The 24,807-nt window shown below is 40.9% G+C and overlaps 1 protein-coding gene across 9 annotated transcripts in view; it reads right to left on the bottom strand.

Moving 5' to 3' along the window:
* fryl (furry homolog, like) overlaps nucleotides 1–24,807 on the bottom strand; it is a 94,896-nt gene that overhangs the window by 9,218 nt on the left and 60,871 nt on the right. For 8 of the 9 annotated variants that reach the window (XM_017455657.3, XM_017455651.3, XM_017455652.3 and 5 more), the window contains 28 exons: nucleotides 23,925–24,097; nucleotides 23,603–23,763; nucleotides 23,306–23,416; nucleotides 23,058–23,212; nucleotides 22,877–22,976; nucleotides 22,556–22,724; nucleotides 22,136–22,392; nucleotides 21,785–21,925; nucleotides 20,911–21,076; nucleotides 20,712–20,796; nucleotides 20,488–20,600; nucleotides 20,159–20,309; nucleotides 19,778–19,881; nucleotides 18,545–18,727; nucleotides 18,163–18,358; nucleotides 17,545–17,666; nucleotides 17,236–17,423; nucleotides 16,210–16,304; nucleotides 15,438–16,078; nucleotides 12,996–13,264; nucleotides 12,760–12,900; nucleotides 11,160–11,360; nucleotides 10,881–11,042; nucleotides 10,544–10,618; nucleotides 10,268–10,444; nucleotides 7,612–7,812; nucleotides 6,473–6,655; nucleotides 1,679–1,962 (listed from right to left, as the gene is read on the bottom strand). In XM_017455657.3, the coding sequence (XP_017311146.1) occupies nucleotides 1,679–1,962; nucleotides 6,473–6,655; nucleotides 7,612–7,812; nucleotides 10,268–10,444; nucleotides 10,544–10,618; nucleotides 10,881–11,042; nucleotides 11,160–11,360; nucleotides 12,760–12,900; nucleotides 12,996–13,264; nucleotides 15,438–16,078; nucleotides 16,210–16,304; nucleotides 17,236–17,423; nucleotides 17,545–17,666; nucleotides 18,163–18,358; nucleotides 18,545–18,727; nucleotides 19,778–19,881; nucleotides 20,159–20,309; nucleotides 20,488–20,600; nucleotides 20,712–20,796; nucleotides 20,911–21,076; nucleotides 21,785–21,925; nucleotides 22,136–22,392; nucleotides 22,556–22,724; nucleotides 22,877–22,976; nucleotides 23,058–23,212; nucleotides 23,306–23,416; nucleotides 23,603–23,763; nucleotides 23,925–24,097 (5,004 nt within the window). The remainder of the gene's footprint in view (nucleotides 1–1,678; nucleotides 1,963–6,472; nucleotides 6,656–7,611; nucleotides 7,813–10,267; nucleotides 10,445–10,543; nucleotides 10,619–10,880; nucleotides 11,043–11,159; nucleotides 11,361–12,759; nucleotides 12,901–12,995; nucleotides 13,265–15,437; nucleotides 16,079–16,209; nucleotides 16,305–17,235; nucleotides 17,424–17,544; nucleotides 17,667–18,162; nucleotides 18,359–18,544; nucleotides 18,728–19,777; nucleotides 19,882–20,158; nucleotides 20,310–20,487; nucleotides 20,601–20,711; nucleotides 20,797–20,910; nucleotides 21,077–21,784; nucleotides 21,926–22,135; nucleotides 22,393–22,555; nucleotides 22,725–22,876; nucleotides 22,977–23,057; nucleotides 23,213–23,305; nucleotides 23,417–23,602; nucleotides 23,764–23,924; nucleotides 24,098–24,807) is intronic. The other variant, XM_017455653.3, reaches the window with a different exon arrangement.

The following is a 24,807-nucleotide window of genomic DNA, read 5'->3' as shown; positions in this document are numbered from 1 at the left end:
GTTTTTTTTCTCCCTCTCTATCCCCCTCCGTCTCTCACTCACCATGAGCCTTACTGTACTGCGTTATAAATGGTTTTACATTACCTTCACCCCACCCCCACCCCTACGCCGTATGCAAATGCACACGGAGGCAGTTTTCAACGTGTGAAACGGATCTCCGGCACACGTTACAGCCGGATAGAGCAGAGATAGACCCTTGCTTCCTACGCTACACTAGAACACGAGTTAAAACTGGAGTGCATGCCGTTAATCAATGATGTTAATCAATGTTTGCCCCCTGAGAGGGCAAACAATTTATGGAAAACATTTTGCTTTAGCATTTTTATTGCAGCACAGGGACGAATGCCATCTGTCCTGCATCGGCCTAACGTCACATCGACTTATTTGCTGAAAGCTGAAGTTCGGGAGAAAAAAACAACAACAAAAACAAAACAAAAAACTGGCCAACCTTGAAACCAATGTCCTGGTGCCAAAGCTGAACCAGGACCAGAGCCAAACATAAGCACAGCTAGGACTCTCCTAAAATAATAACTCTGCCAACAGTATGATGGAGCAGATCTCAGAAAACGTACAATAAATAAAAACTAATTAACAAAATAAAACTAATCTTGTTTATTTAACAATATTACAACTGCCCCTCTGCATGTTTAAAAAAAAATAAAATAAAAAAAAAATAAATAAAAAATATCTCACAGGTTTTAGATCAGTTTATACACCACGGTGCTGCTGAACTCTCAAATCTGATTGGTCAGAAGGTATCCTGAATAATAAAATAAATAATCCACTTTGAGGCGACAAATTGTACTGCATCGCACCAACTCATAATCCATGCCTGTGTCGCTGATGTAAGCTCTTAATGTCCTTGTCATAAGGAATATGTTTCGGCCACTTAAGCGTACCAGAGACCCGAGTACAGAGCCAAACTAATCACGAAATGGTAAAATGATTAATACAGGCTGTAAACACTAGTTATGTATGTAACTATGGTTCTATAAGAAACGAATAAACACTATAAGCAGTCAAAATCACCTGGATACCTTCAAAAATTTTATATATATATATATATATATATATATATATATATATATATATATATATATATATATATAAAATATACTCAGAGTTCCTGTTGAATTGGCTCTAGTGCTAATGACAGGGAACACCTGGGGGTTATCTGGTGTTCACAGAACCACAGTTACATATATAACTAGTATTATATTTCACCCTCTTCCAATCACCAGGGACTGAGAGCTCAGTGAGTGAGACACAGACAGCTCCGTGAGTGAGAACTAACCATGCTAGCATGCTAACAAGGGAACCCAACTAGAGCTAAGAAGCCAAGGAGGATGAAATATCACACTCCAAAGCTGATGAGATGATAGGACATGACAGAAGTCAATTGACAACTTCGGAGGCCAGGGAAGCAGTAGACTGACTGTAGTCACAAGCAGAAGGTGCACATATGGGTGGAAAATCAACTCGATGCCATTGATAAATTGGATTGATAAACAGTTCACCAACCAAAAACAACCCATCCAACAGAAGTCCTGAAAGTGAGCAGTAATAAAAGGCGAGTGTATGACTAATACAAACTGTGCACAGCAAGTACTTCTCAGATGTAATACATTAAGCTGTACATCACTGCATTACAGACCCCCCACCTGCTGCTCTCGCTCACCTGGACATGCCAGAGAAGTCAGCCTCTTCTTCTTCACACCTCTCATCGAGCTCCTTGAGTGCCAGGGTTACGTCTTCATCGCACACCGAGTCCGGTGCCGTTTCCTCTTCACAAAGTGAGCCAGTTGGACTGTCGATGCCTAGAGGTGGAGGGTCTGGGTCATCAGGAGGGTCAGGGAGCTCACACAGCTCTGGGGGGTCTGACGGTAAAGGGGGGGCACTGCAGAAACCCGTGTCCTCGCTGACGCTGCTGCTCAGCTCGTCCACTGCCGTCACGCTGGCGTCCTGTAAATACGGAATGGCGGTCAAGAGCAGGACAATGTTTCTCTGTTAGAAATACTACTATTTATAACAGACATGTGGCATCTATTGGAATATTTCTGATATATTAAATATTATTTAGAAAAAGTAAAACAATGCATTCGGGTCTTATAACGGAAGTACATTTTCCCCACTTCGGCCAAAAACAGTCAAGGTTTAAGGTTTTAGCTATAGATATACAACTACTTACTGTAGCCCATCCATCCAAACAAGTGGAAATGGACCACCACAACTGGACCACCATTAACCAGATCTGGTTATTATTTGGTTGGTGGATCATTCACAAAATGGCTGAGACACTGACACATGATACTGTGTGGTGAGTTTTATTACATACATACAGTTCTTAATGACTTCAATATTACTGCCGAACTGAGAGAAATCCGCCAAACCAAAAACATCCAATAGCAGTTCTCTAGTCAGAAACTGACATTGATGATTGGCTGGTGATCAGATCATGCAAATAAAAGATGAGCTTTTACAAGATACAGCTACAATAGGCATGTCTAAAAAGTCGGACTGTACAGGTGTACACACTGTGATTCAGCCTCGATATGGACATGTTATTTAATGTGTTACTTTCCCATACTGAGAATGATCCACCACCAGAGTGGTGCTCCTATGATAGTCCCACAGATGGAAGGGACAGGAGATATGTGTGGAAGATGAGAGGTTTTCTTTTTTTTTAATGAAACATGGATTTTTACATTTTTTTTAAACAAATAAAACTGTTTACATGAGTGCTGCACCACTTGGGTGTGTAGCATTATTTCTGAGGATGCTTGAAAAGAAAGCAAGAGATGTAGCAGCCAACTTGTGTACAGTATGTATCGTTAAAAGCAAATATAATTCTGACTTAAGACTAAGACTGAAGAAAAAAAAACCCCACAACGTTTTACTGCAAGAGAAATTCAAGCCAATTAGCCAGAGGTCAAATCCTGGCCACCCGCAAGGGGACACTTAGAAGCAGCAATTTGTAAAATAGACCTGCCATTCTGGAGACGCCGCTCCTTTTAGCGAACAAGAGATATCAATAAATATAGGCACAGAGCTAATTTATCACCACACACTTATGATGCTAATGTAACCTCTAGACTATGGACATCACAAATAAAGCACAGTTCTCTCTCTCTCTCTCTCTCTCCTTGGACTAGTAATGAGATTTACATACAGTCAGTTCAAATGCAGGGTAAATAAAATAAAAATAAAATGATACCTGCAGGATGACGAGGAACTTTGATATTCAGTAGCTGAACAAAGACATTACCTAAATACAAGGCTGTTCCATCTGCCATGCTGAACATGAACAGAACTGAACTGAAATCAACAACAAGTATGCAACAAACAATAAATTGCGAGTCCTCCAAGTCATTCAAAACCCCACTGTTTAAATAGGGACGAATGACACGTATATGTGGAACAGGACCTTTCCTGCTAGTTTCTGGTTTCTTTTTCCTTTAAGAGTGTAGTGCATTAATAGAAAGCATAGTGGCAGTAAGCCAAAGGAGGATTTAGTATTATAGAAAGCTTTTAAGGGGAATGGCAGTAATTGAGAAGCTGATGAGATTAATCAGACCTCATTACACTAAAAGCTGGAGGAATGACAATGGAAGATGTCCTTGGGCTAAAATTAGGACTAGACTGGTTTGAACTAGGACTGACTGGACTTGAGAATTTAGAGGTGTCAGGATCATGTGATAATTAGGAACTATGCAATGCTCCGTGCTTTCACTGAGAGCCACTAATGCAGTTATGAATAATGTGTGTACTCGAGGATATACTTCGACACACGGGATTCAAAAACATATCAGAGATATTTACACTTTCTTGACTGGTTCAATGTCGTCCCTCAAGTATCCAAATATCTGCCTTTTTATTTATTTATTTTTTACAGGCACCAATTCATGTAGCTTAATTGCACGGGTTAATGTTTGAATGAATATCAAACAGCCAGATTTTTGAATGTCCTCCTGCATCCATGACTGCTGGATAGCTAGTTCATTTTCCAGTTATCATTTAGAGTCCTCTCCAAAAGTACTGGAACAGCAAAGCCAATTCTTTTGTTTCAACTATACACTGAAGACATTCAAGTTTGAGATCAAAAGATTAATATGAGACAACATAAGAATTTCAGCTTTGGGGTTAGTGGCTTTTCCATCACTTTGGCAGGTTAATCTTGCCCCAGAACTCTCTGTATTTCTTTGCAAATTCCAAACTGGCTTTCCGACTCTTACTGCTGATGAGTGGTTTGAATCTTGTGATATGGCCTGTATATTTCTGCTCTTGAAATCTTCTTCGAATGGTGGATTGTGATAGCTTCACCCCTGCCCTGTGGAGGCTGTTGGTGATGTCACTGACTGTTGCTTTTGGGGTTTTCCCCTCATAGCTCTCACAAAAATATAATAAAAAATATTTCAGGACATTCCAAATTGTTGTATCGACTATGCCCAATGTTTGCGCAATGGCTCTGATCAATTTTCCCTTATCTCTCAACTTCAAAATGGCTTGCTTTTCTCCCATAGACAGCGTTCTGGTCTTCATGTTGGTATCCTTTCTAACAAAAAATGCAGTCTTCACACGCAAAACCCAGGGCTCAAATCAAGAGCAGATATTCAGAGCTATTCACTAAACTCAATTTAACAGGACACACTTGGACAACATTACAGTTACATGTTCCAACACTTTTGATCACTTGAAAAATGGACTGGTTCAAACGAAAAGATGTCATGTTCTAAATTGTTTAACACATCTAGACGTAAATATCAAGGTATGAACGCTGAAAATCTGATCAATTGTCTCATTCATCTTTTGATCTCCAACCCAAATGTCTTCAGTGTATAGCAGAAACAAAATAATTGACCTTGCCGTTCCAATACTTTCAGAGGGGACTGTATTAATGCTAGAAATTAGTTTTCTGACTGGGAACGTTTCAGGCTGTTGTGTGATGTGACATTTTACAGTTTCATCGTGGAACAAATCTGAAAGCGACTACAGATGACATTTTCACTGCTAATTAAATAGACATGTAAACTGTATAATATGATGGGTAATTAGATTGTTAGCTAGGAAGCTAGAAAATGAGGTAAGGTGCTGGTTAGGCATATTTCTTATGAATAGTAAAAAAACATTTTTGTTTTTTAAATAATGAAAAAGGTTAGAACAAAAGAGCAGACAGAGTTTCTATATCACACCAAGATTTGTTCCTCTCTAGGAATTCATTTATCCACCTGCTGGTTGAGAATGGACAAACCATGATGCTTGCATTTTCAGTGGCATATTGGTAAAGCACGGTTTCCTAAGCTGGTCATCCAGAGACCCCCAAACAGTCCTCTGTTAGGGAATATTAAATACCTGAGTAGCTGGGAGAAGGTATAAACACTGTGGTTTGTGTAGCACTGTAATAAAGTTACTGGAACAGATGCAGCTATTAACAGGTAGTTAAGTGACAGTGTTAGTAAGATGCGGTAGGAAGTAATGCAAAGCTTGTTAGTGACACAATCGTTTGCTCTACCCCAATGCTGTGTGTTAAGCTTTACTACATACTCACTCTATGCTCGCAGCTCCAGGCTAGGGTGTTTGTCCGATGAGGGTTTTAGACAGTTAATTTCTGTGCTTTTGTTTATTCTCGCAATCCAATTTTTAGCACAGCGGGCCTGAGGTGTGTCATTCCTAATAGCAATCTTCACCCAAATCAACCAAACTGACAAGCAAGCCCCACCCACACACAGGGTTCGTACAGTTTGCTGATTTTAAATTCAGTTCATTTCTTGGTCACGTTCAAAGTGACAGATTTTGTCTGTACAAGTTACAAGTTGGTGACTAATGACTCATGTCACACTTTAAACCTTCAAGTAAATTCAATCATTAAAATAAACAATGTTAGTTAACATAACACTAGTTGGCTGTACATTGCTTCGATGATTTTATTTCAGTGATGCCTCCTTAGGTTATTTGGCACAGATCATAACCGTTTACGCAGATCTTGCGATATGCTTTCCATGAGTTGGCCCCTTGATGTAACGGCAGTCTAACTTATATTTTATTAATAACGTCTTCTAAACGTTTGTCTGAATTCGAAGCATCTGTACGAACCCTGCACTCAACAAGAAATCGTTGACCAATTGCAACAATAACAAGTATGGAAAAAAACAAGCAGTTACAGCATGACTATGAAAACAGGAAAAAGGAAAAGCAGCAGAAGACTTTTGCTGTGTCAGTGATTCGACACAGAGAGCTAGCTAACAGGGAATGGTGTTGCACAGGGTCAAAGTTTAAGACCACTACAGCTTCAACACCATGACTGTCCCTGGTAGCAAACGATAAAGTAAAAAGGGGCGTGGATACCCATTAATAACAGCTGTAAGGATAAGAAAGGCACACCAGCTAAAAACACCAGCAACACTGCATAGATTAAAGGCAATAGCTAGAAAGAACCCGTGCACCAGAATTGATTGAGGCTCCTGATCGATCCCACCTCAGGCAGCTGGCTGATATTGCTGTCAGAATGCGCGGTCTCATGGATAGGGCTGTCTGGGCGGGGCAATATCGGGGTGGGCAGAGCTTCCTCAGTGAGGATGCTACTGGAAGACTCCTGGGATTGTTGTAGAGAATCCATGTGATTGGACGTGGCGTCATCCGTAGCAGAGTCACTATTGAGCTATGAGTAGACACAAAGGGGGAACCTTTTAGCAAAATACCAAAGCATGTTCACTGTATAGACTAGATGTTCATATATACATATACCTGAGTCACGTTACCTTACATGCAAACATGCCATCGCTGGCCAAATACTAATAATAATAATAATAAGCATGACTTAAAACCTGCTAGTTGCAAGCATTTTGCTAGCATTTACGTCCTAGTGCGACATTTGTCCGCCTAAATATCTAATTTCTCAAGATCACCATGACATGCTGCATGCTAGCAGAATAAAGCTTAACCTTAAGGTCACTCACACACAGCATGGAAAGAGTAAGAGCTGGAAAAGGAAGCGGAAGGAAGCTTCCACGCCAAAGCATAAAAAGATCATCAAACTTTTTCGCCACTGCTCTGTCAGCTCAGCCGATATAAGCTCGGCAGGAAAACGGCTGGTGCGCCATAGCAAGCAGAGAGGAGTTAGAGTAAGTCTATGAAAAGCTTGGAGATTTCAATGAAATATAACAGATATACTTTGTCATGCTCAAAAAAAAGCATGTTCCAAATTGTTTCAAAGACGAGTTCATGCTATTAAAGAATTTTAATTAGTTGTCAGGGACTCTCAAAATTTCATGCATATTTAAGAGGTTCTAATGAAGTAACTCGAAGGAAAAGATTGAGGAAAAACACCTCATGTTTGTCTTTACTTACCACCAAAGAACAAAAAGCGTAATCAAAATAAGGGGTTTAGAAAGATACTTTGGGAAGGCAATGTTCAGTGGCTGGGCAGAAGAGGGGGGTTGAAGGTACTGGACGGAAGATGATTGGGTTTTGTGTGCTACGGGCAGAAGCAAGCGTCTAACCACCCACAGCTGAAACATGGCAGCATCTAAGCCCAGCTCGGCACAGACACACCATGCCGGAGGCCCGTGTAAATGAAAGGGCCCCGGATATAGGACGGGGGGGTAGAGGACTTACTAGGTTGGAGCGGGTGAGAATCTGGCTAGCGCTCAGTACCTCCTCCTCAGATGACTCATCCGTATCTTCTTGGTTGGTCAGATTGAGGCTTGGCGTGCTGCCTGTGTACTGGCACTCCTGCAGCGACGGCGTGTCACCTTTGTCCATGCTGTCCAGAGAGCGCCGCCGCACGCCCCAGTTAAAGTTGTCCATGCTCTCACCCTGAGAAAAGTGCATACAGAGACATAGTCAGAGATTAACAGCACACAACAAACATCTTTCTTTTTAGTCTCCATATCATCCTTAATGAGCGTGAGATGAAAAGGCATGTGCATGGAAGGAAAGAACAAAAGAAAAACAACCACAACAAACAACACAGAGGGAGAGATAATGATAGTAAAACTTGCTATCTACCAAAACACATGTACATATACATGTGTGTGTGTGTGTGTGTGTATATTCATAAGGGTTGTCACAATACCATAAACATATCTTACGATACTATTCCAGCTGAAGCATTTCCGTATTTTTTCTGTCTCTGTTGTCGGATAACGGAACGAGTGTGAAACAGTGACTGAAACGTGGCGCATTAAGAGACCACATGTTCACCAGCGGTCACTTCCAAGCTGCTGCTCTGCACTGACAAAATCCTGATTTATAACCACAACGTTCTCTGATAAAATCATCATACACACAAGTTAAAGATCGCGGCTTTGCTGTGATTTCGGCTGTATTTACATGTAAGATGATCAGTCAGAGAAACAGTTAGAAGTGAATGAATGTGCTGCTCGTCTCTGCCCCTCACTGAACACAGTAGCCACAGAGAGAGGCGTGTCTCTGGGGGAAAGCTGGACCTCGCGCTTGCAGCACTGGCCTCACTCGTCTACAGAATGTAGACAAGGTTTGTCCAAAAAGTCACTAGATATGACGCCATGTGCTTTAAAAAAAAAAAGTTGCTAAAAGTGTCTGAAAAGAGGACCAGAGCTGTTTCTGTTAAACTGAGTGCGTGAATAGCAGGAGGAGAGAGAGAGAGAGAGAGCACGATTGGGGGGGGGGTAGGGGAGACATATCCTGACTGATAAGATTGTATTAGTGTTCTATCAAAAAAAAAAATTCCCTTTAAAGTTATTTAGCAATCTCATATTTATTGACTTTTTATTGTTCAACACTTTTTAAGCTCCACTAGATAAAAATGCCCATTTTCCGGTACTTAGATCTCAAAAAGCCAAATTCAAGCGCTTCAAGCACCTTGTATGAACCCTGTTTCAAATGAAGTGTCACTAACCTTCGTGTATTCTGTAAAAACAGTGACGTGTCATTTTAGCGAAAATACTAAGCACTGTCGCGTGCACAACATTACTTACGGTACTACCGTATACATGATACTACTGTTTAAAAAAGTACAGTGGCGCCGGCAGTATTTTAAAGCTTTAGTATCACGATATTACCGTAGTACCGGTATACAGTGCAACCCTAGTATACATACATATCACACACACACACACACACACACACACACACAAGCAAGCACAAATATAAAATGATGCACATAGCTTTCAGATTTGGACAGTAATACAGAAAATAAATCATTTAATTTTAGGATCTCACAATGCAAAGTCACCAGCCCAAGACAAATTTTAAATATAGAAATGCTAAGAATCTAAGCCTAATCAAAAGGACACACCATAAGATGTACATGGGCTGTTTAAGGGAATCACCGGGAAACAAGGAACTGTCTGGCTTTGTTGGTTTTTGTTTTTTTCTGGGATAAACACCTTATGACTGAAAATAGTACAACTGATCACTAAGCAAGGAGTGATAGCACTCTACAACCCACATCCTGACACAGGAACTTACCTGCATCTCCTGAACGCAAGAAAAGGGGAAAGACAACAGCAGCGTTAGAGGCGAGAGTCAGAAAGCCCAAAAACAAAAGATGCATGCTGTCAAAGTTTGACATAGCACCTACTTACCTTCCATCCAAAAATCACTCATACACAGAAATCACACACAAAATAAGAAATGGATGTCTACAGAAAGAGGCTAAATTGGAGAGTAAGCGTCACACACTCCCAACCAAAGATGATCCTTTTACGATGTGCAATATCGGGCAAAATATTGTAAAGCTGGGTTTAGACCAATTGTAATAAAAGAAAAACTGCACGATGCATTAAGCAGCAAATAATCACAAGCCACAAAACCAGAATAGCCTTGTATGGTCTTTACCTTGGACTAATATTAGCATCAAAGACTTGTGGGATGGTACAGGACTGTAGTTTGTGCAGTTTTGCTGGTCATGGTTGGTGTTATACGGGTAAAAATATAAGATTTATACTCCCACGACTACTCCAACATACACTAGCAAGTTAGCCTTATAGCGAACCACAAGTCTTTATCATGACCAAAACATCTGCGCAGATAAGCCGTAGTTTAGATGTTCTTTTATTAAATAAGATCAAATCTAGGGATGTCTATCGTTATTTCCAAGCATGTAGTCTGTATGAGTATAAAAGGCGACAGATTTTAGGGGTATTCGTTTTACGCTACAGGGAATCTTATCGATAAGAATATCTGCTAATGAACTGACGGTACACATTTCTTCCCTGTGGCTTTCGAGAGACATTAGGGACAACGAGGAAACTTGAAATGTTATCTATTCGCAAGGATCAGGTCTCACCTCAGCATCTTCCAATTCTACATCCAGGAAGTCAAAGTCCTTGAACACGCCAAACTGCTGCTCACTTCCTGCGTCTTCTGCCTGCCCATCCTCCTCCCGTGTCACTTCCTCTACTGTCGGGATAAGGCTGGTCTGCTGATCACCTGCATCCAGGTCCTCGTTTGAGGAGAACACCACCTGCAAGAAAAGCAGAGTATTACATAGAACAGTTCTAACAATACAAGGGGAATGTGAAAGTGCTGACTTGATGGTACTGAAATCAGTCATTACACTTACTGAAGGATTTTTTGGCATGCCAGTCTCTGGTCCACACAAAGACAGGACGTTCATCAGCTTCTCTCGAGTTCTCCTCTGGAATCAAAGCAACAAAGGAAATAGTAAACATACTAGTGTGTGTGTGTGTGTAAAATATATATATATATATATATATATATATATATATATATATATATATATATATATATATATATATATATATATATATATATGTGTGTGTGTGTGTGTGTGTGTGTGTGTGTGTGTGTGTGTATATATTTTTACAGTGATATGGCCCTACAGAAGTTGAGGTTTGGGAAAATGAGGTGAAAGAATGAAAAGGTTTTAATCATTGTACCTGGGACAGCTGAGGTCTCTTCCAGCTGACCGGGACCAGGCCGTTCGAGTTTGACCCAGATGATGTGGAGGATGTGCTCCTGGTTACAGCAATGACCTGAGGTTTTCCGTTACGACCGGCCGCATTGCGCTGATCTCCGTACTTGTGCCCTATTATGGGTGTCTAGGAGGTTAAAGGTCAAAGGAGAGTTATTATAGTTATCATCATCATTATATTAACCTTGGAAGAACTAATACACATTAGGGGAAAATAAAAAAAAAAAAAAAAAAATTTGTTTACCTCTGAGATGTCAAAGTGAAAGTCTAGTGTTTTGCCAGGCAGCTCTTTGGAAGCGTTGTTGAAGATGCGTGCGAAGGTGATTTCAGGTGAGCCTGACGACTCGGCACTGTAGGAGCGCTGCACCTCGTCAGGTACCACCAAACAGGCGGAGCGGGACACCACCAACTTCAGAATGTTCTGGGCCTCTTTCCAGTACGGGCTCTGGATTAAATCACATATGCTCTGTTATGGATTTGATGATCATTTACGAGAATAAGACAAAAATGATTTGTAAGACTGTTTAATCGGAACGTCAACAGTAAAGGTCGAGTTTAAAACTCTTACAAAGTGTATATCTTACATAGTGCCCTCAACTAATAATATTGGCACCCTTGGTAAATATGAGCAAGGAAGGCTGTGAAAAATTGTCTTCATAACATTTCCAGTTGACAGGGACTTCTTAATTATTGCCCTGATGGTGGAAATGGGCATTTTCAATGCTTGTGCCATTTACTTATAGCCACTTCCAATTTTGTGAAGCTCAACAACCTTTTGCTGCACATCACATCCATATTCCTTGGTCTTACCCATTGTTATGAATGGCTAAGGGTATTTGGCCCGTGTGTCACCTCATATTTATACCTCTGTGAAACAGGAAGTCATGGTTGAACAATTTACTGTTCCTAGTCACCCAGGTGTACTAAAACAAATGTAAAATATCAATGGGAATATATATTTTTTTCATATTAATTCACAGGGGTGCCAAAGCTTAAAATGGGCCATGGTTGGATCTTCCAGCAGGACAATGAACCAAAATCTTATTTTGGCAAAGGGAGGTAGCACAAAGTAACAACTAAAAGGGAGCCAATAACTGTTGCACACCTATATTTAACAAATATTTTTTTGGTGATAAACCAGTGTTGTGTTTGCAATTGTTTGATATCCATGAGAGCAGAGTATTTTTGTGATTTTTTTTTAAACAAAAGATCACAAGGTTACACAGCCTTCTTTGCTCATATTTACCAAGGGTGCCAATATTTAGTAGAGGGCACTGTACGTGTTATGGTCATGTGACCTACAAATGCTCAGGACCACAAGCCCTAAAACGAGCACTTATAATAAAGTTTGTATTAATAAGAGATGCGTGTAGCATTTTTAATTAGGTGACCACACGTACGTTGTGAAGACACGCCCACCTCTGTGATTTATAAAGATCGCTTATCCAATGCCCGGAAATTGTATCCCATCTGAGTAGTATTTTTCTTTAACAATGAATATACAGTGCCAAACTTAAAACATGCCCATTTTCTAACTACATACATCCACTTCTTTACAATCTCACGTCAAGACCATCATCGCAAAGTTTGCAATTCAATAAACATGACTTTTCCTTAAATAGTTCTTTCAGCAAGCTGCTAAAATTGTCTCGTATTATTCCAGATATTGCCATAGGTAAAGAACAGCAGACTCCTTCACTGACACAAACATTTATACGGCAACAAGCATTTGTTGAGAACGGTAAAAAGAGAGAGGCTGATATAGTGGATGCTCTAACATTTCAGTTTTAATCAGTATAATGTATGAAAAATGCCTAAAAAAGGATGTTGTGTTTTGTACCCACCTGTACATATTTGCCTATGATCTTCATGATCTCGAGGTTGAACTGTTTGACAGGGGCAGCTGACAAGTCTATGTGACTCAGCAGGCTGTAAATGATCTGCAGCAGAGACTGTTGCATGCTGGGTAGCCCTTTCTCTAGTAACTGAAAATAGAAATTCAAAGAAGAATTTACAAGTGCATTTATTTCACCCACAAAAAAACCCTGAATATAAATCGACGCTATAGTTCTAGCCTCACCTCAGCTAGATATGTTATGAGGTTAAAGGTGATGTCTGCGAAAGCGTCGTGGAGGTAGCGGCAAACCACGTTGATCCAGTTGGTGCTGTCTCGTGAGTAGCTGTGTGTGGAGTACAGACTCATCATGTGTGCCAGGTTGGCCAGCGTGGCCGACTTCTCCTCGGCGCAGACTTTGGCGATGCGGTCCGCTGTCTCCTTGCAGAATGCTGTGGGGCTGTCAAAGTGCTGGATCAGGTGAGGAAGCAGGCACAGGATATTCAGTGGAAAACCTGAAAGTAAAAAAATAAAATAAGAAGAAGAAAAAGAGAAAACTATGAGGGAAAAATAGAGAATGATTTAGAGATTCGTTTATAGAATCAACGTCTAACTGTAAAATTGTTTGGTGCCACCATGTCCAGCTGAAAGACCGGTAACATTACTGTATATGTACGGCCTATAAAACTTTAATGTTTTGAAGTGGGCGAAAAGGTAATAGGGAGTTGATTTGTTTTTATATTCGGTGTATGTATTTAAAGCGCCATCCAGTGTTCAAAGTAGGAACTTCCTTTTCTTTTGTGTTTGTGTGTGTGTGTGTGTGTGTGTGTGTGTGTGTGTGTGTGTGTGAGTGTGTGGGGGGTGGGGGGTGGGGGTAAGGGCCGCTGAGCAGTTGAGGGTTAAGGGCCTTGCTCAACAGCCCAACAGTCGCAGCTTGGCGGTGCTGGGATTTGAACTCACTACCTTCCAATCATCTTAACCACCAAGCACAATTCTGACTTTTCGCAATTACGAGTGTAAATCTCATAATTCAGACTTTTTTTCTCTCGTAATATAGACGTCCACTTTATGAAGTACCTGAAATGTGACTAACTTCAGAACTGAGAGACATTAAAATTGTGAGGAAGAATTTTATAATTGCGAGAAATAAACTCATAATTCTGAGGGGAAAAAAGTCAGAATTATGAGACGTTAACTCATATTTACTCACGATTTAAACTCACAATTGCGAGAAATAAATTCACATTTATCTTTTAAAAAAAAACATTTTTTTCCTTTGTGGTGGAAACAGGCTTTCATAGATTACTAAATTGGGTACAAATAGAAAAATCTAAAAGAGAAAGGTGTGTTTAAACTGAAACCTGTATACGGAAAATTGTTTAATTTACATTTAAATCTGTGGGACTGCTGACATCAGGTTCTTTTCAAAGTTGTTTTTGATTTACTTAAAAACACGGATTCCCAAACTTTTGCCTTATAAGTCATTTTAGATTTCCAAACATTACGTTTCTGACAAAAAAAAAATTATGTTACAGAAAAATGTTTGTATGTCAGAAAAGAAAGTGACATATTACGTAAAAGACCACTCTTCAGAGGAAAAAATAAAATAAAATACTACTACTACTACTACTACTACTACTAATAATAATAATAATAATAATAATAATAATAATAACGATGGCTGCTGGGTTTGTACGACAGCCAGAGCGCGGAAGATTCTCCAGGATGCTCAGTAAAACTTGTTACCAGCTAATTTCCTAAAAACAAAATGTTCATTTCATTATTTTTGAAAGCAACTTTCTTTACAGCATTTAATAGATCTTGCCCCCTGAGTCCGGGTCAGTGCTGTGCGTCTCCAACATGTAACTTTACAAAATATTAAATTAAACCAAGTTTGAATCCCATATTTGTTTTATTTAACTTACGAGGAGCTTTGCATTCATTACAAAAAAGAAAGAAATGATAATTCAGCTCACAGCTAATAATCTGAATTGCGGGTGCTGAGCATGTGTATTTATTTACGTTTATACAACAGTTAATTCCGGTTCACTAATCTGATTGGACAAGGAGCGATCCAAGAGCGATTTATATTAAAAATAATCGCTCTGAGGTGTTTTCCTGTTCGTATCACTCCGCTGTGCTGCGCCGAAACGGTTATTACAGTAGAGTTAGTGACATCATCAGCGGGCATCGCTTTTTCGCGAATATATTTTTGGAATTAAATTACGAAAGCCTATTAGATGAAGATGAAAAGGATGAAGCGAAGCCAATTTCGCAGGATTTGTACAAAATCAATGTGAGCTCAACGAGCAGCAAGCTCGCATGCTAAAGGGCTGTCGGTGAGTCTCTGCGTCGGCATGGCAACATGCAACCCTCTATCCATCTGGGGCTTATTCGGGATCGGTTTCCTTTAGCGGAGCAAAAATAAACAGAATATTTGGCCATAATGTGTCTGAAATGTCAGGTACTCGATATTCATTGCTTGTTTATAGAACTGTTGTTCTGTGAAAGCGATATTGCACTCGGGATCATGCTGTTGTACTGAATTCAGTATTTAGTATAACTGCACTCGTGCTTAAATGCATCAATTTGATACGGACATTCAAAATACTACATCTGGTATTGACATCAAAGTTCAAATTATTATTATTATTATTATTATTATGATGATGATGCTGCTGCTCTGACCTGCCACCTGTGAGGGGTCTACGAGAGCGTGTCGACACACACTGATGAGCTTGCTCAGCAGGTGTATAGTGAGCTCCTGCGTGGCAGCTGAGGTGAAGCCCTTGAGGAAGAGCTGCAGCAAGCCAGGGAAGTTGTACCAGCGCAGCTTGGCCTGTACGCGCTCCAGTCGCTCCCTGCTGTCAGCTTTGTCCAGGGGCAGCTGGGCCAGCAGCCTGTTCAGCAGGCGCAACGCCAGCAGGTACTCAAACTCATAGTCTGACTCCAGGAGCGACGCTGCAATCCAGAAGAGCGTCGCAAGCAGGTTCGTGGGGTCCGCAGGCGGGCCTGGGTCTCCTGTACAAGTCCCGGGGCCAGGGCCACCCTTTCCCCCACCAGCCATCACGCCGCCCTCACAGAGGGATGATAAGCTGCGCGTGCGGGCCAGGTTGCCGTGGTTGGCTCCTGTGCGCTCGGCCACGTCTAGCGTGTTGCTCCTCCTCCGATCGCCCCTGCGCTCGCCCATGAGACTGGCGCGGAGCGAGTTACTGCGTATATGGCTGAAGTGCACGTGCAATAGGCCACCAGTGCTCAAGTTCAGCTGGCCCGTGCTTTTCCTGTTGATGGCAAATTTGGTACCTAGCAAAGGATCATGGCACGAAGCTCTGCAGAAATGTTGAAATGTTAGTTAGACTTTAAAAGCTCGTGAACGCCTTTATGTTTTTTCTAACCACTTTACCAGGTGAGAACCTAACAGTGTGCTAATAATAATAATAACCATTTAAATATCACTTACTGTGATAATGCCGTGAGGAAGTCATAGTTCTTCATGCTATCAGCCAGGGTATCTATACCAGACTCCAAAGTTAATAGCAGCTCTATCACAAAGCCCTGGGATGACAGAAGGAAAGAGAAAGCGAGTAAGTTTGAGTGAAGGAAGTAAGGCATTGTGTTTGGATATGATTGCTTGATTCATTTAATAACAAACATAAGAGTTCCCAAACACATTACTGTAATTAAAGGTATAGTTAATGATACTTAAGCTATTCTTGCTAGGATTGTTAGTGCAGGAGGCTTTGAGAGCTGCAGGCATCATTATTAACAGGGAAGGAGAGATGTGGCCATGTTCTGACTGTTTGGATGTTGTTGGACCAGTTTGTTCGTTTTCTTCGCTACTTAAAGAACCAGTATGTATTTGAACTTACGAATAGCTGGGGTGGAGTGTGTGGTGCTAGTTAAACATGACCCAAGTTGTGTCCCAAATGTTGCACTATGCACTTCTGCACTCAACCGTGTAGTGTATGAATTTTATAAGGTTATTTTTTCATTCAACATCGGAGTCTGATAGCCCCTCCCCCTCTGCTATGTAATTGAACCTATGACAGTTGAGTGCATGAAGTGTCTGACATCCCACACTTTTTTCAGTTTATTAAGTGCATCATCCAGGTATGTAAAGTGTAGTTTTTCTATTTGGAATTTTTATTTTGAAGACACTACTCAAAGAACAGTGCACAAATTGGGAAGTACATGAATCGGCACGCACCTAATGATATTATTTGTTAACATTACTTTCTTTTTCTGCATGTGAATGGTGACGGACTTAAAAAAATTATTTAAAAAATCGAATAAATGCAGGTAAAAATCACTATTTCTCGATGGACAATTATGCAAAATCCTTTTTTGTGCAACGATGAATCGTACACAAGAGAACAGAAGTACCCTTCATCAGTACCTCAACGGTTTTCATATTTAAAAGTCTAATAACCCTTTTCTCCATCACCATTATAAAAGACTAGTGCTCTACATTGCTGATGTTTGCTACCTGAGCCTCCTCTCCTGGGTCTCCCACAGTTTCCACTAGACGCGACAGCACATCTGAGAGAGTGGAGGCCGTGAGTGGCTGTTTCAGAGCCCTAAAGATCTGGAAAGAACGACCGGCATAGTGGCGAGAGGAGCATGACAGAGCAGTCTGCAAGGCCACTTCACTTAACAGCTGCTCCAACTGGAATCCTGTTCATAAACACACATGAAGGTACCATCATGTAGAGACTGCTCTTAGTACACAACATCCCTGATTAGTAAGAGAATAGGGAAAAGAAAAAAAATCAAACAAATGAAAGCACAAACTAACCTGACTGGCTCTGTTTGAAGACGGTAACAACGTGTCTAAGGAAGACGCTGAGCTGCTCGGCACTCTTGATGTTGGTGTTTTTAGGAGACATGTCCTCGTGATTCCACAACGGACCTCGCTTCCTACGAACCAGGCGTACGAACATCACGATAAGTCTAGGAAGTGACCCGGTAGAGCACGACAAATCGACACGCAGCTTCTAAAATACGATCAGCTATGAATTTGCACACGAAAATCTGAGTTCACACACACACACACACACACACACACACACACACACACACTCGCATGCAAAGCAACAATACCCTCTCCAGTTAGACACGGCTGTGGACACAAGACAACAAACAAAGCCTCAGCACAGACAGGTCTGCAGCTTACTACTACTGTGTGCATAGGCTCTCCTCAACATTCTCTCACACAAAACAAGTTAGCAGGCTCCATCTACACCTCCAGTGTCAACGTCAATGGTGACACGGGTTCAAGATATGTACTTGAACACTAGACGCATACGACATAAAAATACCTACACACTGTTGTTCATAATCAGTATTATCTGCTATTTACAGCGTTAACCACATGTACACATGTTTTAAAAGTGCGCCTCGCACCGACGCTTACCTGGAGCTGATGAACTCGATTAGGTTTTTAACTTTCTCGTCCTGTTCGGCAGACAGCTGTACCTCGCTGAGCAGCGTGTGGGGAAGGTGTGGCAGAGCTGTGCCACCTAGACTGATACTGGAGGAAGTGGAGCTGGAACTCAAACCAGAGTCTGTCATTGGGGAAGGCTGGTATTCTGGAGCCAACTCTGACACACCTGAGAGGGGTAGGAGAGAAAAAAAAAACCCAAAACAAACAAACAAACAAAAAAAAGAAAACACCACAGATGAACCTGCTGGAAACATCTGACCTGATGTTACTTAACTTATTTTACTTTGGGGGTAAAAAAAATGAACTACTAATCTACAAGCTATTGTGCATATATACACACACACACACACACCTGTGAGGTTGAACTCTTGAGGGATGGGTTTAACTGTGAGAACCCTGGGCTCGTGGAACTCGCGGTTACGCAGCAGAACGGAGGCCAGCGATTGGACACTGTTGTTGGTTCCCTGGACAACCAGCAGGTGGAGCAGCAGACGCTTGCAGTGCTCATAGACCTCTGGGTGCTGGTGGTCAAAACCTACAGAGAATCAGAAATAAACAAACTGCTGCATAAGCAACCTGCCAGCACAAACTTACCAATAGTAGGTTATTTCCTCTCATCAGGTGGCTATAAATGAATACGACCAAACAAGGAGGGAAACATAGTGTGACTTGTACTTCATAATTATTAGTTCCTCCATTTTTGGTCTTTTTCAGACAGAAAGAAAAATAAAACCACACTCCAGCTCAGTAGCTGAAAATTGGCTAATTTATTATATTAGAAGCAAACTGCTTTTTCACATCCTTTCACATTCATTAAACTGATTTTTTTCCACCAGGTAAATGCTACATTGTTCTGGGTCAATTATTCATGGTGTTTAGAAGAGTAGCCTAAATGTTATAAGTGAAATTACATTGTTTCTTGACATTGTTAGAAAACATTGTAGGAAATATCTGTCAATGAAGGAAGGAAATAAATAAATAATAAATAAACAAACAAATAAATAAATAAATACCTGCATACAGTTAGTATATGCAGCTGCATGTGCAGGGCAAGTGTCGGAAACATACAGACATGTGAGAAAATAAGTACACCCCATGGACATTGTTGGCTCTTTGAAACAATGCCTATTAAAAAAGTTGATACATTATCAAATGACATACAATTGACATTTTGTAGTATCCATAAAATCAGAAATTGAATCAGGATTTGAAAATGGGCAGGACATTTAAGAAAACCCCTCAAAGATCTTACAACTGAAATATAATTGCAATTCAAGAGTTTTCAAAAATTCCAGCAAGCCTGGTGGACAATCATGCAAAACGCCTACAGGGGGCAAAGCTAGCTTCTGAGGCCCAGGGTGTATTTACTTTTACAACAGAAGAATATAAAATCTATTAATATTTCTGTTGAATAAATGATTGAAAATGCTCATTTTCCTCGTGGTTTTGTCCAAGTATATCAACTTCATTAATAGACACAGTTTAATGTTTGCTTATCCAAATATGTATATATAAAAAAAGCAACAATTTCCATGGGGTGTACTTATTTTTGCAGCATGACTGTATTAGCATGTGACTAATTTACCTATGAAGAGGGCATGCACTAGAAGATGGAGGTAAGCGCTCCATTCCACTTTGACTCCGTGGTCCACAATCAGGTCAGTGAGCAGGATCACAGCGATGTTACACCTGCAGAAAGGTTGGAATGTAAGCAGGGGGGAAAAAAAACACTGATCTTGACGAACGGCGCAGTTTATTATAAACATATTCCAGAGTCTCATATTAAACTATGAAATATGGTATGCCATATATACACAAACACAAAACCATCTTGTACTAAAATTATGGAAATCAAGTCCTTCAGCATTTATATCACTGTTGGCATGGCTACAGGTTTGCGTCTTTTGTAAGTCTTTCTGGATAAAGACATTTGCCAAACAAATAAATAAATGGAAACATATATAACCTGTGAAGAGAAACTCCAGGTGCAGTGGTTTCTGGCAAATAGTCAACCAGTGGAGACCAGCAGCCTCCCGTGGGTGGGAATGGAAGGGGCTCAGGACAGTTATGTTCCATGACCTTCAAACGCCAGTTAGCATAAACTGGCATAGAGTCACCTAGAAAGGTGGAAAAAGAAAAAAAAAAAAAGAAGAAGAAGAGAGTTTTAACCCAAGTACACAGTCTAATCTGGTTAACGTACAACTCTGGTTAAGAACACTCAGATGATTCAATACTACAACCTTACTCTTATAAAAAAAAAAAATGTTTTTAAACCAACAACGAGAAAGATCTCACTTTTCTCATCTTCATAGGAGCCTCCAGAGCTGCTGCTGTAACGGGATTCCAGACGGTGGTGCTGTCTGTTCAGATTGCTATTTAACCCACTGTAGATATCCAAATGAGAATAACTGTGCACACAGAGATGAGCATCAGTATCATCACCAAACAGTGCACACAGGGTAAACGTATGATCAGCAGTGATGCTGTGTAAGACAGGGGGCAGTAAACGGTGTGCTTACTTGTCATCGATATTGGGATCTTTGATCTTGTTGTCATGGTGACCATCAGGCCCAGGAACCATAGTGTTACTGCTGGATGCAGTGCCTGTTAATTAGCAAAAGACAACAACAACAAATGCTTATTTTCAAACAAATTCACTATTAAGATGGGGGTTGATGACTATATTAACAGTCTCAGAGAGTATTGTGTGATGCTCACCAGTGACAGAGGGGATTTTGTATGAGGAGGTGATACGGTAATATGGTGGGTTATCCATGTGGGTCACAGCTGAGCTCACGGCGTCAGTCAGCTCCAGCTCGGTCATCAGCTCCTCCAAAAGCTGCATAGTTTTATCTCTTCCCAGGTACACCACCACACGCTTCACCTGCAAGAACAAATACGTTAAAAACATTTATTAATATCATACATGGAGCTCTTGTACTTAATGTATTACAGGTCTGATATACACTACCGATCAAAAGTTTAGACACACTCATTCTTTATTTTATAATAATAATAATAATAATAATAATAATAATAATAATAATAATAATAATAATAATAACAACAACAACAACAACAACAACAACAATAATAATAAAAGTCATCAAAACTCTGGAAGAACACAAATGGAACTATGGGAATAGTTGTGATAAGAAAAAAAACAAAATAAATCAAAATAATTGAATATTTTAGCATTTTCAAAAGTAGACCCCCTTTTTGCCTAGAATTTCCAGAAATGTATTCTTGGCATTTGCTTGCTTTTTAAACAGTATTAAAGGAGATCACACGTATGCTGGACACTTATTGGCTGCTTTTCGGAATATTTCCCTCCGAGTGGTCCGTTTAAAAATATATATTTTTTGTAAATAAAATGGTAGTTTTCTGATGAAAGAAATGATGTTGGTCACAGTTATATTTTTGTCTGCAAAAATAACATACACCTTCAGATCAAAAGATTTTTAAGATTTCAAGTGTCTCCAAACATTTGACCAGTAGTGTGTAATGCTACGGGTTAAGACCTTCATGCGACCATAAAAATGTGTGATTGGCTATAAAAATAAAAAATAAATTAAAAAAAGTTGACGCTCACATAAGTCAGGAGACTTGGCTCGCTGTTGACTCCGGATATGCTGATGAGGAAGTGTAGGATGATCTTGAGATTTTTGGGCCAGCTATCTGCCAAAGTGGTCCAAACATTCTCAATCTCGGACCATGCAAATTCATCTCCATACTGGACACACACACACACACATACACACATACACACATATATATATTAGGCTACACATGTATTTCCAATATTTTCAGTACTAACAATGCTGAATACACACAAACAAAACACAAACTTTAAGGTATAGTCAGTGCTAAAATGGCATCCTTGAGGTGGAGTCAGCATTGAAAACCCTGGGGTTGTGACTACAGGACTACAGTGTGTGTGTACCTTAGCGGTCATGAACATGAGGTTGTTTAGGATCATGGTGGTCGCCTGTGGAGATCCCCAACCCTCTCCTCGGAGCCACCGTCGACTGTTGACCATCATCTCGCGTTCGCGTGCGTTATCTTCGTCCTCGGGCTCCTCCTGCCGGCGTACCAGCGGCTTAAAGTCTACCAACTCCACGTTGTTCATCCATGGCAGCAGGTAGTGCAACATCACCTGTCTACCACCGGGGTGCGCCGTCTGGATCCTCTGACTTACCTCTGTGTTTGGACAAGAACACGAACAGTTCAAAGTGTTAAAAGAGAAGCTCCGGCGCTTTATCTACAGCAGCTATAGTTTCACAAGATGTTTGACATTGTTCCCACAAAAGCTGCAGATGATGTGGAGTCGCGATGAAAAAAAACACTGGGCTTTGTTTTGTACCTGAGAAGATGGGGAGTGTGAGCTCAGGGTAGGTTCGTGCCAGCTCTTCGCTGAGCTGGTAGTAAGATACCGAGTAGAGGTGGGGCAGCGGTGAAGGTGGCGTCAGGACCCCATCGGTGCGCTGGATCTCCAATTTTTGGGCGTAGCGGAAGAGCTTCGGCTCCAAGATCTAACACGGGCGCAGATTACATCATCAACACCAATGACTTTAAACTAAAGCAGTGATTTTCAATCCCCCCAATACATGCATTAATAAAAAACAAACAAACAAAAAAAAGTCATATATTCAGAAATGTTAGGAACTATATGAGCTTCTTGTACCTGAAGTAGCTGCATGGCCACTTCATAGATGTCTCTAGAAGAATCTGCAGCCTTAAAGAGGATCAGGTTCAGTAGCACCACTGTATCAAATTGATAATCCCTGAAAAAAATGACCAAGATATAATAAATCACACACTCTATTCTCAAAAGCACTGATCGTAAAGCTTTTACTGAGCCGTACCTGTTCTGAAAGACGTTAGCGATGGCTCGGAAGCAGCCAGTGGCGACCCTGCGGGAGCCCGTGTAGCAGCGATCCACGGCCCAGAACATCAGATTGCTCTGGTCTGGGTTCAGCTCTAACAGCAACATCACCGCCTCACAGCCCAGCTGGTGAACCTGCAAAACACACGCCACAACATTCGCAGTGTTTGAAACAAAACTGAATCACTCATTCACTCAGAATCCTTAACAAAGGAGTGTGTGGGTTACCTTGCGGTCTTGTGAATCCAGGATGTTGTCTAGCCATTTGTAGAGGTATCCATCAGACGACAGGCCGACGTTATCAGCCACCGGGCCGCAACAGAGAACTGCAGACATGGCCTGTAGGAAACGAGTGCAATTTAATTTTTAAATTTTTTTTTTATTTAAAAAAGCAAAAAAAACTTTCTACACATGTTGAAAAGTTGTGTAAGACAGTTGGTCTGCTTCAGCCATTACTGGTCATTATATGTTGATGTGCTGCATTATATGCTGCAGCATTGTGTATTTGTGTGTGTGTATTCTTACTTTGAGAGCACAGTACTGGTGTCTGTTTATCTGCATGTTCCGGTCACTGTAGCGGTCCAGAGGAGTGAACATGATGCTGAAGGGTCCGGCCCAGTGACTGAACAGCATGAACAGACTGTGTCTCAGAGACTGCTGGGGGAAAATACTCCTCCTCTGGTGCACTGTGGAACGCACACGCACACGAATTACATAAGCAAGAAAGAAAGAATTTGAAGGCTTTTCCTGAAAAGAATGAAACTGTCAGGAACAACACAGCATAATGGGTGCATCCAAATAATACAGTGCTATGAGTGCATATTTTGGAGTGTGTGACTGTATGTACCTGGCACATTTTGGATTATGTTGGCCACCAGGGCGCTGAAATGCGAGCGAATGTCTCGGAGTGTGTCCGAGTCTTTGTCGTTCTCAGCCTCCAGCAGCTGACGAGTCAGATCTACGTACTCTAACAGGGTACTGTTCAGAGAATGGCTCTCCCCATCCAGCCCTCCACTCCCACTGGATGCACACACAGAAACACACAGTCACTAAAGCCCAGAACCACAAAATATACAGAAAAAAAGACTTCTGCACCAGCCACAATACTAACTAATAAGCTCTATGGTCTTCGAGAGTTTTAAATAGAAAAGTATCACTGAACCCACACATTTTTCCAAGTGATTAAAAATATTGGAACACGTGACTGACAGGTGTTTCATGTTGTCCAGGTGTGCCCTGTTAGATTGACTGCTTAAACATTAAAAGCTCTGAATGTCTACTCTTGATTTGAGCCCTGCATTTTGAGTGTAAAGACTGCATTAATTGTTAAAAAGGATAAACCGACATGAAGATCAGGAGAGATGTCTGAGAGAAAAGCAAGCCATTCTGAAGCTGAGAAAAGAGAGAAAAATCTATCACAGCCATTGCACAAACATTGGGCATATCCAATACGACACAATTCAGAATGTCCTGAAAAAGAAAGAAACCACTGATGTGTACTAACAAAAAGACGTGGAACAGGTCGGCCAAGGAAAACAACAGCACAGAGAGAAAATATTGTGTGAGCTGTGAAGAAAACCCCAAAAACAACAACAAGAGAGTGACATCAACAACCTCCACGGGGCAAGGGTGAAGATATCACAATCCACCATTCGAAGAAGACTTCAAGTGCAGAAATATACAGTAGAGCAGTAGAGGCCATAACATAAGATGCAAACTATTCATCACGG

The sequence above is a fragment of the Ictalurus punctatus genome, chromosome 25 (assembly GCF_001660625.3).
Source record: "Ictalurus punctatus breed USDA103 chromosome 25, Coco_2.0, whole genome shotgun sequence".
NCBI lineage: Eukaryota > Metazoa > Chordata > Actinopteri > Siluriformes > Ictaluridae > Ictalurus > Ictalurus punctatus.
The sequence above is the reverse complement of the archived record's forward strand: the minus strand, read 5'-3'. Positions and strand labels throughout refer to the sequence as shown.